Source organism: Protopterus annectens, chromosome 12.part0, assembly GCF_019279795.1.
Source record: "Protopterus annectens isolate FY-2018-M chromosome 12.part0, PAN1.0, whole genome shotgun sequence".
Lineage (NCBI taxonomy): Eukaryota > Metazoa > Chordata > Ceratodontiformes > Protopteridae > Protopterus > Protopterus annectens.
The window spans coordinates 397599907-397616970 of record NC_056746.1 but is presented as its reverse complement, the minus strand read 5'-3'; the positions used below and the strand labels follow the sequence as shown (position 1 = coordinate 397616970).

At 43.4% G+C, this 17064-nt stretch overlaps 1 protein-coding gene across 1 annotated transcript in view; it reads left to right on the top strand.

The window, feature by feature from the left end:
• The window catches only part of LOC122816597 (cytochrome P450 3A30-like), a 451471-nt gene that overhangs the window by 291026 nt on the left and 143381 nt on the right, over positions 1–17064 (top strand). Inside the window, exon 10 of the mRNA XM_044089497.1 lies at positions 6174–6334. Coding sequence (XP_043945432.1) covers positions 6174–6334 — 161 coding nt within the window. The remainder of the gene's footprint in view (positions 1–6173; positions 6335–17064) is intronic.

Genomic DNA, 17064 nt, shown 5'->3' with positions numbered 1-17064 from the left:
TTTCTTAATCTTAAATTGTTTTTTGAAAATGATACCACTTAGGAAGTTCCAGAGTTTAGATTTAAAAGGTCTACTTTTACTCCACCTATGTCACATATATTATCCATTTTTCAGGCCAATGTCCTAAAAGATTTGCATTGTAACCTCAGGGAATTTCAGGATTTTTATAACAATCTTTCCAAGGAGGAGGTCCAGTGTATAGAGGATCTTAAGAATAACAAGGAGATTGTCACTGTACCAGCAGACACGGGTGGTGCGATAGTGGTTCAGGATTGGGTCAATTACAATGAAGAAGCATTAAGACAACTTGGTGATAACAGGTATTATATGGCTATGCCACTGGATCCAACCAATCATTTTAAGACCAAGATCGATTCTTTTTTGACTCAAGCCAAGGAAGAGGGCATCATTACTGATTCTGTTAGACATCGGTTGTTGGTTTCATCCCCGAATAAACAGTATTTTTACTTATTACCTAATATACATAAGGACGCTAGATGTCCTCCTGGTAGACCAATAGTATCAGGGCGGGGATCCATTACTGAACCTCTTTCTGAATATTTAACACATTATCTCAAACCACTACTATCTATGGTATGGGCCAGAATTCAGGACACAACTCAGTTTTTGGATATTATATCTGACATGCAATTGGAGCCTCATTGGCTTATGTGTACCCTGGATGTAACCTCTCTCTATACGAATATTCCCCACTGGGCAGGTTTGCTGGCTTTGGAATTTTGGTCGGGAAGATCTGGTTTATACCAACCAGGCTTTAATACTATTTTAGTATGCCTGGCTGAGTATGTTCTTACTGGTAATGTATTCTACTTCTAGGACCAATGTTTTTGGCAGGTCAAGGGTACAGCAATGGATGCCTGTTTTGCACCCATTTATGCCGGCCTATTTATGGCCTACATCAAGGAGGTTATAATCTATGAATCTAGTCATAATTTATATATTGATGAAATAGGTATTTGTAGGCGATATTTGGATGATTGTTGGGTGGTGTGGAGGTTGGATGAAACATACTTACATGAGTTTATTGGCTATCTTAATGACAACAAATGGGGAATTGAATTTAAACTGAATTTTCGTAAATCAAAAATTGTTTTCCTTGATGTTGAAGTTAGCAGGAATCCTGATGATACCTTAGTCACATGGGTTTTCAGGAAATTCCCTAAGTATAACTCACTTTTGCATGCCACTAGCTTCCACCCCGGAAATATCATCCGGAATATCCCCAAATCACAATTCCTCAGGATAAAAAGGATTTGTTCAAGCCAGCAAACATTTGATGATACTAAAGATGATTTGATACGTTTTCGTGAGAGAGGTTACCCTTTTGGTACAATTAGCACAGCTTGTCACTGGGCTTCCACTCAAGACAGAACCAAGCTTTTACAATATAAGGACAAACCAAGAGGTTTTTCCTAATCCTTTGGTTCATCTGGTGACCATATATGGACGCAGTACACGGGGGTTTATGAATATAATTAATAGACATTGGAACATTCTTACAGCCGAGGAGAGATTACACCCTTTTTTGGGTGATAGATGCTCTTTTTTCATTCAGGAGAGGACGTACCCTGGGTTCCCTCTTTAGTCATTATAAGAGGGTGGGACCTAGTTCTATGGTTCCCACTCAACATACACTCACAGATGGCCCACTGATAGGCTACATGCCATGTGGTCATTGTACTCATTGCACTAGGGTTCAGAAAACGAGGGAATTCAGTAGTCGCAACACATGGGTGGTTTTTAACATTAATTTTTGGGCTAACTGTAGCACAGAGTGAGTTGTTTATTTAGTCATTTGTTCATGCTCCACATTCTATGTGGGACAAACTTCTAGACCTTTTCATCTCAGGATTGGGAAGCATCTTAGTGACATTAGGAATAAACATCCTACTAATGCTTTCTACAAACATGTGTGAAAACACAATACTGCATCTTTTTATTTCACTGTTATAGATTGTATTGTGGGTAAATGTAGGGACAGATCAGGATGGCATGATATACTTAATTTTAAGGAATGTAAATGGATTATTATGTTAGGAGCTTTGTTCCCACTTGGGCTTAATAACCAATTATGAATGCACCAATGAACTTTTTTATGTTTTTATATATATATATATATATATATATATACATATAAATATAAATATATATATATATATATATATATATATATATATATATATATGTGTGTGTGTGTGTGTGTGTGTATATATATATATATATATATATATATATATATATATAAAGTGGATTTTTGGTTTGCTCATGTTTACTCACAGAAGAAGGCTATTACAGCCGAAACCGGTTTGGGGCAGGTAGTTGGACTTATCACCCTCTACCTTGTTATGTGATGTTTTATTTAATGTATTAAATTGTGGGTTTCCACCTTTACTGCTGGCTTTTCTTTGGTTTGGACTCCACTACCGCAACAAAAAGTTTCTCACCATTGAAGCTAAAGTAACTCTCTCTTATGCCTACCTCCTACCCAGTCTATTTTATGGCTGTCAAATTCTTACTTGCCTCAACTCCACACTCCTTGTCAAACTTGAATCTACCTACAACAAGACAGCCAAATTTAAAGCACATCAAACTTGCAAGTCACATCAATGTCTCTCACTCAAACACCTTAACTGGCTTGAACTACCTCACCAACTTCTTCTACCTCAACTCCAGATCATCCACTTCATCCTTTATCAGCCTTCTTACTGTCCTACCCTATTATCTGTCATCTCCCACTATTCACCTGCTAGATCCCTCCGAAGCTTTAACCTAGATCTGCTACAAATCCACAAACCTAAAACTAAGAAAGGATGTATTCTGTATAGCTATAATCCTTCCAAGGCATGGAAGAAACTCTCACTAGAGATCAGGTCACTCAAGCAACTTAGTCAATTCAAGCTAGCCACTAAAGAATACCTGTTAAGCCAATGGATTTGCCTCTGTACCCACCCCCCTTAAACAGCTTATCAACCCTAACTGCACACCTCTATCTGGTCCCAACCTACGTAACTTTCTCTAACTCTCTAGACCTCGTCTCACATTAACTTCTCTATCCTAAGCACATTAAATAATTTGTATCTGCATAATGTAAGATCTTTACATCTGGTGACTAAACTATTGTTAGTCCTTCTGAATGATGTAGGATTCTAAATCTGACAAACATAATGATTAGTTTACTATAGTAAATCCTTGTTTTTTATGTATATGTTGCTTTGAATATTTTCTGTAAACCATTTGTTGATTCTTCACTTATTTTTGTAAATTATAGTCCTGTTCGATTCTCAGCTAGAGTGTCTTCTGTGGAGACATGCGTGAATGGGCGTACCTTCATTGAAAGTTGTGCGTTAGGGCCGGCAACTCGGCACATAAAAATCAACTGCCAATCATTAGCGGACCGGAGTTCCGCTTTGGCAAGCCCTAACCGGGAAAAGCTGAAAGACACAACAATAATGTGTAGAACATGTGGAGCTTTTCTCCCAAGGCCTCTGCTGAAAAAAGGCTCCTTAGCTCAGTCGGACAAACCCGGTCAACAAATGTAAAATAAATAAATAAATAAACATTTCTGTTTTTTACCCTTTTATCAATATAATTGCTTTTCCCCTTTTACTAACTCTGTCGTCTTCATTACTTATTTCAGAATCTTCTGTGTCCTCTTTAATAATTTTTTCCTCATAAAAAAAAAAAAAAAAAACATGTTTTGGGTTATCCCCAGTACTTTACAACAACCCTATTCCCCTCCACATTTATCATGCTTGGTATACATATAATTTTTTCTGTTTGTATTTTTAACACAATATTACAATCCCAGCCAGCCACCAGTCCATAAACCCCTTTTGTCACAAACTTGTGTAATTTCCAGTACTTCTTTACATTGTTTGTTTGTGTCTTTCCGCTTTTCCCGGTTAGGGGTTGCCACAGCGGAACTCCGGTCCGCTAATGATTGGCAGTAGATTTTTACATGCTGAGTTGCCGGCCCTGATGCACAACCTTCAACGAAGGTACGCCCATTCACGCATGTCTCCACACAGAAGACACTCTAGCTGAGAATCGAACAGGACAACGTCTACTGTGAGGCGACAACGCTACCGCACCACCACCACCCAGTACTTCTTTACATAAAGCTTTCAAACGTGCTGTTAAAGTTTCTCTTTCTACCTCTGTTCGAAACTTTAAATGAATCTTCTTTTTCTGTTTCCTTGTTAAATGCTTTTATCAAATAATGACTCCTGGGTTGCAGTCTTTCTTTTTTTCATATTCTCCAAGAAAATTTTCCATTGAAAAAAAAGTCTCAAATATAATGTCACAAAATATCTCTTTGTTAATCAGAATAAATCTTATTACCTCTTGTATTTTTATAGCCAAAGGGGCTATTAAATTGTCCCACACTTCATACCTGTCCATTTCTTTGTCTTCTTTACTTTGAATCTTTATCACTTACTTCTGTTTTGTGTTTTCTTCTGCCTTCTTTTCTGCTGTACTTTTGCATTCTTTTACTTTTTCTGCATATGTTTTCTTCTCCATCTCACCACTATTCTTCAGGATTGTCTCTGCATTCTCCTTTTGTATTTTTTCCATAATGCCCCCCCAGGGAAAATCTCCTTCATTTTCTGGATCACTCTTGCAGTCCTCCCAACTGAAGGGTTATAATTATACATCTGTCATTTGCTGACTCAACTCTATCAAATAGGTTTCTTTGAAACATTTCCTCAGAATCCTGCACACATTCTCTGGTCTCTATTTGCTTACTCCTTCATTTCTTTCACTACTTTATCATATCCTTCTCTCCCCATCTGCTTCCCTGTTTCTTTAGGCCACCTCTGCACCTGGAACAGAAATGAGAAGTGCTCCTTCAAAATCGTTCCTTCTCACAACAATGACAAGTAGGGGAAGTTCCTTAATGCTATGGCCAAATTTCTTCTTTTAGCATAAATATCACTTTGGGTCTCCCATGAAAAGAGGCTATTAGCCTAGTAGGGCTAACCCAGTCAACAACAAAAAATAAATACATTAATAAATAAATAAAACTACCAGAAAGAGATTAAATTGTTTAACACTTTTAGATAATATTAGATGTAAAACAGCAACACTTGGATTATCATATCCTATAACTGGGTTAGTCATACATCATTATAACTGGGTTAGTCATACATCATTAATTCCCATTTGAAGTATTACCTTGTTGCAAATAGCTTTGTAGTACAAAGTAAGTAAATCCTATTCATATACGAGTATGTTTTGCACCAAGCAGAAAGTATGTCAAGCTTGTCTTCATTTCAGAATTGTATGTATATCCAGCATATTTCCATACAACCTGTTTTATACTTATTTCTTCTGGTAGCCAATTTTGCTCACATCTAAGCAGACTTTTTCTGAGTTACTTATATAATTAAGATGAGCAGGACATTAATTATCCAGGACTCTCCTTTTCAGTTACCTCTTACTACATGGTGAAAAAGAAGATAATTTTCTTCTGCTTCATTTAATTGCATTTTTTTTCTGATTTAACAAAACTAGAATAATTATGTAATTGGTGACATTAGTGAGTAAAAGTATTTTCTTTATTCTTCCTTTTTAAAGATGTAACTATCCGTATCACCCTTTCAAAATAAGGTTTGGGGTATAGCAGTCGTAACAACTAACTGCATCCAGCATATTGGGGGAGGTGCACTGCTTTTTGTGGGCAGAGTATAAACTTTTAACAGCATTTGATAGATGTCATGCAAGGCTTGTTCATTATTTAATAAATAACAACATAGTGGCCAGGTAGTGATAGAGCAGTCCTAAGGACAAGTAAACAATCAACTCCTTGCAACAAATGATTACTTCAAGGTAACTGCCTACTTTGAAGTTAAATGACTGTACACCTGAGCTAATTAATAGTTGTAATTCTATTTTTGCTTTTAATGCTAAACTCTGACTATATTAGCTTAAGCAACATGGGCTACCTTAGTGGTATTAACTGAACAAGTATTAGAACAGTACTAACAATGAACCATTTTCCATTCAGGAAACTTATTAGGCTCACAAATATTTAGGCCTACACTGTGTAGTGCATTCGGTGTCATTTGATATATGTATAAAGACAACAGTATCATACTCTCAGTTGTATTTCATAAGAATGTGTTCTTCTTTTAAAATTCTCACAACCCCAGCCCTGACAGACCAAGAAATTCTAGATCAAGCTGTAGTCTTCATTTTTGCTGGATATGAGACGACTAGTAGCACACTTTCTTACATGGCTTATAATCTCGCCATCCACCCTGATGTACAGCGAAAACTACAGCAAGAGATTGACGAGACCTTCCCCAACAAGGTAAGTAATAAAATATCTCTAAAACTAATGTCTTATTAGCATGGCTGAACTCTCATGGAATTAATAATTACATAAGCAGAATTCATGTACTTGCCATTTCAGTTTGGAACTTTAATACAGTTTTAGAAAGTTTTTACGTGCAGTGTCTCACATGGCAGACTGGAGAAAGCACTGGTAAAACTCTTATTTAGTTGCCACTGATTGTGTGAACCATAGATTGTCCAATGTCACTATTTCTGTTTCCCAATCCAATGGACTTAGTTTATTATAATTAAAGGAAGGAAGCAGAGTCTCCATTTGATTAAGTTGAGGGTATGGATAACACACACACCCCTAGAAAAACATATTTTTTGTTTCTGTCCTTGGTGTCCAATAGATTTTCTAAATCATCCCCCTCTGATATCAGGTTCAATGCAGTTGATAACATAGAACAAACAACAAACATTTCTTATATTTTTCACATTTGCTGGTATATCTGTACAAATCATTTTCTACTGTTCTTAATTTGTATGGCATAGGTATTCTGTGCATGAACATTTTTTAGATGTTTGTTTTCAAATTTGAATGAGGGTTGTCGTGTGACACTTTAATTGTTATTTAAGTTTGGATGAATGGATTTTCTACAGGAATCTGAATTTTTTTCTGGTTCAGATAAAAACACTTATTCCTGGTAGTTTTTATAGTCTATAAAAAGACGTGAAGAAGGCGCCCAAGAAGTGGGCAACAGAGAAGAGGTGGGGTTAGAATGCAGTGATTCAGTATGTTAAGGGAGAAAGATGTCAGACTGGAAGAGAGAACAAAGGAATGGAGCTGAATGAAGAGGTTAATACTCATGGAAATCTGTATTCACCAGAAACAGACCAGGACATTCTAAGCTCTGGGGTAGAGAGGAAGCCAAGTTTGATTGAGACTCCTAGGTTTGGTTCTCAAGCGTACAAATCACTGGGCTTCAAGAAGCTTGATTGCTATAACCTGTGATGATATTTTGTACTTCTCTTATAAATATCAGATTTATTTCTGAAGAAAGTTAATGACTGACTTCTGATTGTAAGAGAAAGTTTATTCCAAAATCTTAAAAGATGTCATGTAATATATTTGTCAGTTTTCCCTATTACTCAGATGTAGCTAACATGGAGTAAGGGGGGCAGCCACTCTGAGCACATGGTGTTTGGAGTATGATTGGCAGATGGGATTTATTTAGATATTCTTTGATTCTGCATAGGAAACCACTAGTATGTTATCTGATCCATGGAACATGAGTTTTTCATTTTACCTGTTGCAGCAATTGCTGGCGCAAGCAGATCCATGGTAAAACTGTAATTTATTGAATTTTAACAAACACAAAATAAAAAAGATAAACCCCGGGATTCATGAAGCTCGGCGCAAGGCCGGTGTAAGGCTTGCACCGGCAGTGCAGTGAATAATCGGCGTAGCAGCGCCATATGCATAGTAATGAGTGCGCGCCGCAACCACAGACACGTGCGGAGGGCACGTGAGCGAGCCCAAGTAGGATGCGTCCGGAGGCGTGGCCAAGCCGGCAGGCGATGAGCAACCTAAAGTGCTGACTTCCACAGGCCGCCTGCAATAGTAACTGCACCAGCCAGGGCCCGTGGATACCCGTTCACACAAAACGGAGAACCAAACATTAACCCACGAAGTCCAAAGTGTACCCGTCCAACGAAAAAAGCATACACATAATACCGTGTCCGTCCCGCAAGGCACCGTCAGTGGGCATACCCAGTGAAGGTGTACCGCAGCATGTCAGCGCGCCGCACCGACATAGAAGTAGCGACATGGGCATGGTCACCAGCAGTAGTGAGAGTACACAGCCGGGTAGCCGTGTCGATATAACAACAAGAAGGAAACAAGATACCCTAAACACAGGCAAACATGTGCATAGCAACATGTACTACACCCAGCAACGTGCTCGTCGATACACATAGGACGGCGATGCCTAAGCGTAATATCCAGAAGCGGAACTCATGCATGTAAATGTAATACACAACAGCCCCGTCATAGCATGTAACCCGCACCCATGTACGACCGTGCACCCAACCCAGCTAGCAGCCTTGCGCAGCTACACACCTACACACAATGGGCATACCTGAAATGTAGTAAGAAGTATTGTCCTAGGCAGTGCCACGCGGGCAAATATGTACCCCACATGTTAACATCCCACCTCAGGTACAGATATCCAAATGGCTGCATGTGAATGTGTCGGCAGAATGTGTACATCCCGCATGTGGTATGGACCTGTCGAAACCCCATAGGCGTGCACACGCCATGGTGCCCATAACTGTACACATCTGGACAAGGCGGTATGTTCAGCCACCGTACCGATGATTAGCTATGCAGACATGTCAAACACAACACATATGGCTGAACATGTGGCCACCAAGCAGGACGCCCCAACAGGGTGCCACAGGCACAGAAGGGGAAGGTGGGACATCACACGTTGAGAGTAGCATTGCCGGACGGCCAAACACCCACGGCCAACGCAAAGGACGGAATAACATGTATATGCCTGGATGGATGGGTATGTCATAGCATGGGAATAGGCCAAGCTATCCACCATAATAGCCATGCGTACCAGATACAAACAGCCAGTAACACGCAGTAGTAATGCAGGAAGGCATACACGACTGTGGGAATAGCACAGGACATATGGCACGTGCCAAGTGTAGATGCATGACACAAATGTCCAGGATGGGGCCCCCTGCAAAGAGGAACATGTGCCAACCCCACCTCCCACAGATGTACCGGCAGTGAAAACACATGCCAAACACACACCAACACTACCGTCCATCCCACGACAGCAACGGAGGCTGGTCAAAGACCACCATGACGCATGCACAAACAGGGACACGTGGAACCGTTGCCTTAACACCCCCCCTCAGGCCAAAGAATAATAGAATGGACATATGCATGTAATGCTGTGAAGGATGTGTGGTAGTCCTCAGTATCACAGAGGTAGGTACACAGATACACTGTAATCAACTGTGATGTATGTGTACTGTAGACAGCATACCTGCAGGTAATACATAGTTCAATCACGTGCCACAGAAATATACACATAAGAATGAGGATAGGGGATAGACAAGTGTGAATGGGACAAACTATGAACATAGGTTCATAGGTCCATAGGTACAGAGTAGGCTATCTACCCAAGGGCAGCCATAACCCTAGGCCACAGTTATGTTACCTTTGCCAACCCTCCAGTCTGGAGATAAAATGCCTATTATATTGCTGTACCTCTGTCAAGCAGTGACAATGATGTAATCCCTGGGGTATATCTGCAATCCCCATCCAATGGACAAGATCCCCTCGAACAAGGCTAGCAAGGTTCTCTGCCTCACATGTACTGTGATGTTGTTCCACAGCATAGTGAGTGTCTGGGTGATGTATGTGTCACTCCAACACATTCTATTAATGACCGTGTCAAGGTTCACGTCACCTGCCCATGTGGTTCTGAGGGATGTAGATCCAGTAGGTGAAGCATAGTCATCAAATATGGGTCGACATGGCCTCGTATGTCAGGCACAGGTCACCACTGAACAAGTGGTATGTGACTGAATGGAGCAGGAGTCCTTACAGTGGGGCAGCATAACACAAATCCCTGACACCCTGCATCTGTCTGACGATGAACCTATGGGGCCTTCCCAGCTGCTGTAGGTGTCGGGTCAGATACCTTCCGAACTGGGCAATGTACTCAATCATAGGTCTAATGAGTAATGAGTACAAGGAGATGATGACCTACCCTGATCTAGATGTGAATCCCTGCACGATCAGGTGGGCAATGTAGAAGTTCTACCGAACCACCATAGCAACGTGTGTGTCGAACGAATGGTGACTGACAACCTGGGTCCCCAGATCCCTGGTAATTCCCCCCGTGATCAGTGGACTGCCACCCATATGGCGGACAGGAGTGACCTTGTTCTTCCCGATGGGTATGACTATGCATAACCCGGCATTTAGCTGTAGGCCATGTCCCTGACAGCAGATATCCATATCTGTGAGGCCCCTTTGAAGGATATCTGTGTCAGATGTCCATCCCACTATGGCACCCGGTTCGCAGTCATCTACAAACAATGTCAGCCCTAACCCCCCTGTGTGTGCTTGTACTTTGGAAATGTAGATGTAGAAAAATAGTGGACCCAGGGCAGAGCCCTGTGGGACACCGCCTGTGACAGGCAGTAAGTCTGACATGCTGCCAGCAACTATGACCGCGTGGGTTGTGTCACCTAGCCAGTTTGCAACCCATCCTGCGATGTACGTGTTCACATCCAAGCCGATGAGTTTATCAATGATACCCGAGGGGGGTACTGTGTTGAAGGCCTTTGCCAGGTCGAGGTAGGCTGTATGGACTGCATGACCCTCATCAATGGCCTCGGTGACTGTCCCTAAAACGTCAACCAGGTTTTAAACGCATGATCTGCCTCTGACCAAGCCAAACTGGGTTGGATGCAAAGTATGCAGGTCCCCTATGTCGTCATCTATGGGCTGCAGTATGATCCTTCCCCATGTCTTTCCAGATAAGGCATCTCATGCTAATGGGACGGTAATAACCAGGGTCAGTGGAGGCACTGCCCCTGCGAAGTGGGACTACAGTCGCCGTGCGCCACAACTTGGGTACGTTACCCGAGGTGAGGCTAAGATCAAACAGCTGTCCTAACTGTGGGTCTAATTCCTCAATGAGATCGCGGAGTACACAGTCGGGACACCAGCTGGTCCCATGGATGCTGTGTTCACTACCTTGGAGAGAGCATGTCCCACCTGTGCGTTACAGAACATTCGGGGGCCACAATCCGCTGGTACAGACATCTCTCCATGTGGGGGGGGGTGGAGATGTCTTCACCGAACCTGTCAGCCAGTATGTTGGCAATGTGTGTATGTTCAGTACACTTCACATCATTGTGAACCCAGTCAGAGCATATCTGGGAGTTACCTCCCAGGTGTCCAGCATAGCTAATGAAGGCCGTATGATTGTCTGTCGAGTCCTTGGAGATATATCTGTGGAACCTGCCCCGGATTATGTCATGAGAGCTTGTAGCTCTTCACATATAATGAGCAAGGGTGTCATACCCCACAAGGAGTCTGCTCTGTCTTGTAGTAGCCACCTCCTCTCGTTGTACAGCTTGGGTATGGCTGGGGTACACCACACTGGATGCTTGGCATTGGTACAAAGAACCACAGTTGGGTAAGGGAATGCCTGATCCATGCAGTCCTGTAGGTGCCGGTAGAAGGCATATGTAAGTGATGCAGTGGCCTGAGTAATGTTGACCACTGGCTAAGGGTCCTTAAAGGAGACCACAGTAGTGTTTAGAATTGTGAATTCGGCCTTTGAGAAAGCCATGTGTATGGTAACCAGCACCACCCACAGCATCGTATGTCAATAGCAGAAGCTATTGTCCAAATAACATAAGATTAACTTTATTATTAAAATATGTATTATTATTCATTTAATGATATGTTTCTGCTAATTACATTTGCAAATGCCCGGTAAGACCAGGCCAAAGTGCTCGTGATCCACCTGTTATGGTGGTGACATTCTGACAAGAAAGTGGCGATACTTCCCTACTGGGACCTCTGGGGATTATTTAAAGCAGTTGTTAACCTGCATCATTGGATGTACACCATTTGGTCTCGGTTTTGGAAAACCTGGTTTACGTAGCACTACACACTATGGGTAGTCAAGCAGACATCCGCGAATGGGGAACATACAGCAGCAGTCAAAACCACTGGCCACATGGACACAGTCCGACAAGTTCTACATTTTACATATGCACATTGGTGTCCATTGTAGGACCCAAAAATTGTACCGTACGGAATACCATCCAGCCTTTATCGTTCAACCAGGAGAAGCGACAGTCGTGACCACGGCACAGCTAGACATATGCACCACCAGCGTGTTTAATGTTGATGACAAGTGTCCATGAAATGCAGGACATATGAACAGAAAACCCCAGACTGTCGAGTCCATAGAAGTTCGTCCACATCCCAGTCCCGCACACATGAAGGATGTGTAATGGGTACTGTCGAGGGTTTCAGCCATGGGATCGTGGGTATGCAGAAATGGGGCTCGGTGTTGTTTGGCAGATAGTCCGTTGTCCCGTCCCGTGGGAGGGATGTGGGTGTAGCACATGCCTCACTCCCCACTAATAATGCAAAGCATCCACCGGATATTGCTAAATGCAGGTGTGAAATGTGTACAGCCCTATACCAGTGTCCAGTAGGCAATTCCCATGGATGGACAAGCGTACGAGCAAGATGGCACCCATAACTGCAAACCTGGTGGAATTACACAGCTGCAGTAAGGCATAACACAGGAAATACAGATAGGGACTACAGTAGACACACCCCATAGAAATCCAGACCGCCGCATACTACCGTCGCACACAGCACTCAATCTGCCAGCAGGAGAATGGGGATCACTCGCCCATACTGCGGAACAAATGGGCGACCTGTGGAACACATATTAATGGCATACCAACAACGCCAACTAGGAAGGTCATAGGATGGTTAAACAATGGCGTTCACACTGATAAAGAACATCTGTCAATGAATAAACAGGATGTACATGTTTTGCTGGTGTTATTATGACAATATAGTGGCGGATATTTCCTATTGGGCCTTCTGAGGTTTATTGAAAGCAGTCGCTAACCTGCATCCGTGGATGGACACCATTTGTATTCAGTTATGAAACACCTGGTTTTCGTAGCACTACATAATATGGGTAGTCAAACAGACAACCCCGATTGGGGAACATACAGCTGCAGTCAAAACCACTGTCCAGATGGACACAGTACAACAAGTTCTACACTTTACATATGCACATTGGTGTCCATTATAGGACCCCAAATATTGTTCCATATGCTATATCATCCAGCTGCTGCCATTCCACCGAGAAGAAGCGACAGCCGTGACTACGGCACAGCTAGACATATGCATCACCAGCGTGTTTAAGGTTGATGACAAGTGTCCATGAAATGCAGGACATATGAACAGAAATCCACAGATTGTCGAGTCCATACACGTGCGTCCACATCCCAGTCCCGCACACATGAAGGATGTGTAATGGGTACTGTCGAGTGTTGCAGCCATGGGATCCTGGGTATGCAGAAATGGGGCTCGGTGTTGTTTGGCAGATAAGCCGTTGTCCCGCCCTGTGGGAGGGATGTGGGTATAGCACATGCCTTACCCCCCACTAATAATGCAAAACATCCACCGGAGAATGCTAAATGCGGCTGTGAAATGTGTACAGCCCTATACCAGTGTCCAGTAGGCAATTCCCATGGATGGACAAACGTACGGCCAAGATGGCACCCATAACTGCAAACCCGGTGGAATTACACAGCTGCAGTAAGGCATAACACAGGAAATACAGTTGGGAACTACAGTGGACACTCCCCATACAAAGTCAGACCGCCGTGCGAATACCGGCGTACGCAGCACTCAATCTGCCAGCACCAAAATGGGGATTACTCGCTGCCATGCTGCGGAACAAATGGGCGACCTGTGGAACACATACTAATGGCACACCAACAACGTCAACTAGGAAGTTCAGTCAAAACCACCCGCCAGATGGACACAGTCCAACAAGTTCTACACTTTACATATGCACATTGGTGTCCATTGTAGGACCCAAAAATTGATACCTATGGAACATCATACAGCTGTTATCGTTCAACCAGAAGAAGCGACAGCCGTGACTACGGCACAGCTAGACACATGCACCACCAGCGTTATTAAGGTTGATGACAAGTGTCCATGAAATGCAGGACATATGGACAGAAATCCCCAGAGTTCCGAGTCCATAGAAGTGCGTCCACATCCCAGTCCCGCACACATGAAGGATGTGCCATGGGTACCGCCGAGTGTTGCAGCCATGGGATCCTGGGTATGCAAAAACAGGGCTCGGTGTTGTTTGGCAGATAATCCATTGTCCCGCCCAGTGGGAGGGATGTGGGTGTAGCACCTGCCTTACTCCCCACTAATAATGCAAAGCATCCACCGGATAATGCTAAATGCAGGTGTGAAATGTGTACAGCCCTATACCAGTGTCCAGTAGGCAATTCTCATGGATGGACAAGCGTACGACCAAGATGGCACCCATAACTGCAAACCCCGTGGAATTACACAGCTGCAGTAAGGCATAACACAGGAAATACAGTTGGGAACTACAGTGGACACTCCCCATACAAAGTCAGACCGCCGTGCGAATACAGGCGTACGCAGCACTCAATCTGCCAGCAACAAAATGGGATCACTCGCTGCCATACCGCGGAAGAAATGGGCGACCTGTGGAACACATACTAATGGCACACCAACAACGTCAACTAGGATATGTAAACTATGGCGTTCCCACTTATGAAGAAAACATGCTTCAATGAATACATAGGGGATCTACATGTTCTGGTGGTGTTATGTTGACAATACAGTGACGGATATTTCCTACGGGGGCGCCGGAGGTTTATTTAAAGCAGTTGCTAACCTGCATCTTTGGATGTACACCATTTGTTCTCAGTTCTAAAAAACCTGGTTTACGTAGCACCACGTAATATGGGTAGTCAAACAGACATCCGCGATTGGGGAACATACAGCAGCAGTCAAAACCACTGGCCAGTTGGACACAGTCCAGCAACATCTAACTTTACATATGCACATTGGTGTCCATTGTAGGACCCAAAAATTTATCTTAACAGAATTCCATCCAGCCGTTACCATCCACCAGATGACGCGACAGCCGTGACTATGGCACAGCTAGACATATGCACCACCAGCATGTTTAAGGTTGATGACAAGTGTCCATGAAATGCAGGACATATGAACAGAAATCCCCAGATCGACGTGTCCATAGATGTGCGCCCACATCCCAGTCCCGCACACATGAAGGATGTGTAATGGGTACTGTCGAGGGTTGCAGCCATGGGATCCTGGGTATGCAGAAATGGGGCTCGGTGTTGTTTGGCAGATAATCCGTTGTCCCGCCCCGTGGGAGGGATGTGGGTGTAGCACATGACCTACTCCCCACTAATAATGCAAAGCATCCACCGGATAATGCTAAATGCAGGTGTGAAATGTGTACAGCCCATACCAGTGTCCAGTAGGCAATTCCCATGGATGGACAAGCCTACGACCAAGATGGCACCCATACCTGCAAGCCCGTGGAATTACACAGCTGCAGTAAGGCATAACACAGGAAATACAGATGGGAACTACAGTAGACACTCCCCATAGAAATCCAGACCGCCGTGCGAATCCCGGCGTACACAGCAACCAATCTGCTAGCAAGAATATGGGGATCACTCGCTTCCATACCGTGGAACATATGGGTGACCTGTGGAACACATATTAATGGCACACCAACAACGTCAACTAGGAAGGTCATAGGATGGTTAAACTATGGCGTTCCCACTTATAAAGAACATCCTTCAATGAATTAGTAGGGTCTACATGTTTTGGTGGTGTTAGTTTTGACAATACAGTGGCGGATATCTCACATTGGGACTTCTGAGGTTCATTTAAACCAGTTGCTAACCTGCATCATCGGATTTACACCATTTGGGTTCAGTTCAGAATAAACTGGTTGTCGTAGCACTACATAATATGTGTAGTCAAACAGTCATCCGCGATTGGGTAACATACAGCAGCAGTTAAACCCACTGGCCAGATGGACACAGTCCAACAAGTTCTACACTTTACATATGCACATCGGTGTCCATTGTAGGACCCCAAAATTGATCCGTACGCCACATCTACCAGCTGCGATCGAGAGACCTAAAAGGAGTGAATAGCCGTGACTACGGCACAGCTAGACATATGCACCACCAGCGTGTTTAAGGTTGATGACAAGTGTCCATGAAATGCAGGACATATGAACAGACATTCCCAGATTGTCGAGACCATAGAAGTGCGCCCACATCCCAGTCCCGCACACATGAAGGATGTGTAATGGGTACCGTCGAGGGTTGCAGCCATGGGATCCTGGGTATGCAGAAATGGGGCTCGGTGTTGTTTGGCAGATAAGCCGTTGTCCCGCCCCGTGGGAGGGATGTGGGTATAGCACATGCCTTACCCCCCACTACTAATGCAAATCATCCACTGGAGAATGCTAAATGCAGCTGTGAAATGTGTACAGCCCTACACCGGTGTCCAGTAGGCAATTCCCATGGACGGACAAACGTACGACCAAGATGGCACCCATAACTGCAAACCCGGTGGAATTACACAGCTGCAGTAAGGCATAACACAGGAAATACAGATGGGAACGACAGTAGACACTCCCCATACAAAGTCGGACCGCCGTGCGAATACCGGCGCACACAGCACTCAATCTGCCAGCAACAAAATTGGGGATTACTCGCTGCCATACTGCGGAACAAATGGGAGACCTGGTGAACACATACTAATGGCACACCAACAACGTCAACTAGGAAGGTCATAGGATGTTTAAACTATGGCGTTCCCACTTATAAAGAACATCCTTCAATGAATTAATAGGTTCTACATGTTCCGGCTGTGTTATATTGACAATACAGTGGCGGATATTTCATAATGGGACTTCTGAGGATTAGTTAAAGCAGTTGCTAACCTGCAGCATTAGATTAACACCATTTGGGTTAATTGTAGAAAGACATGGGTTTTGTAGCACTACATAATATGGGTAGTCAAACAGACATCCGCGATTGGGGAACATACAGCAGCAGTCAAAACCACTGGCCAGATGGACA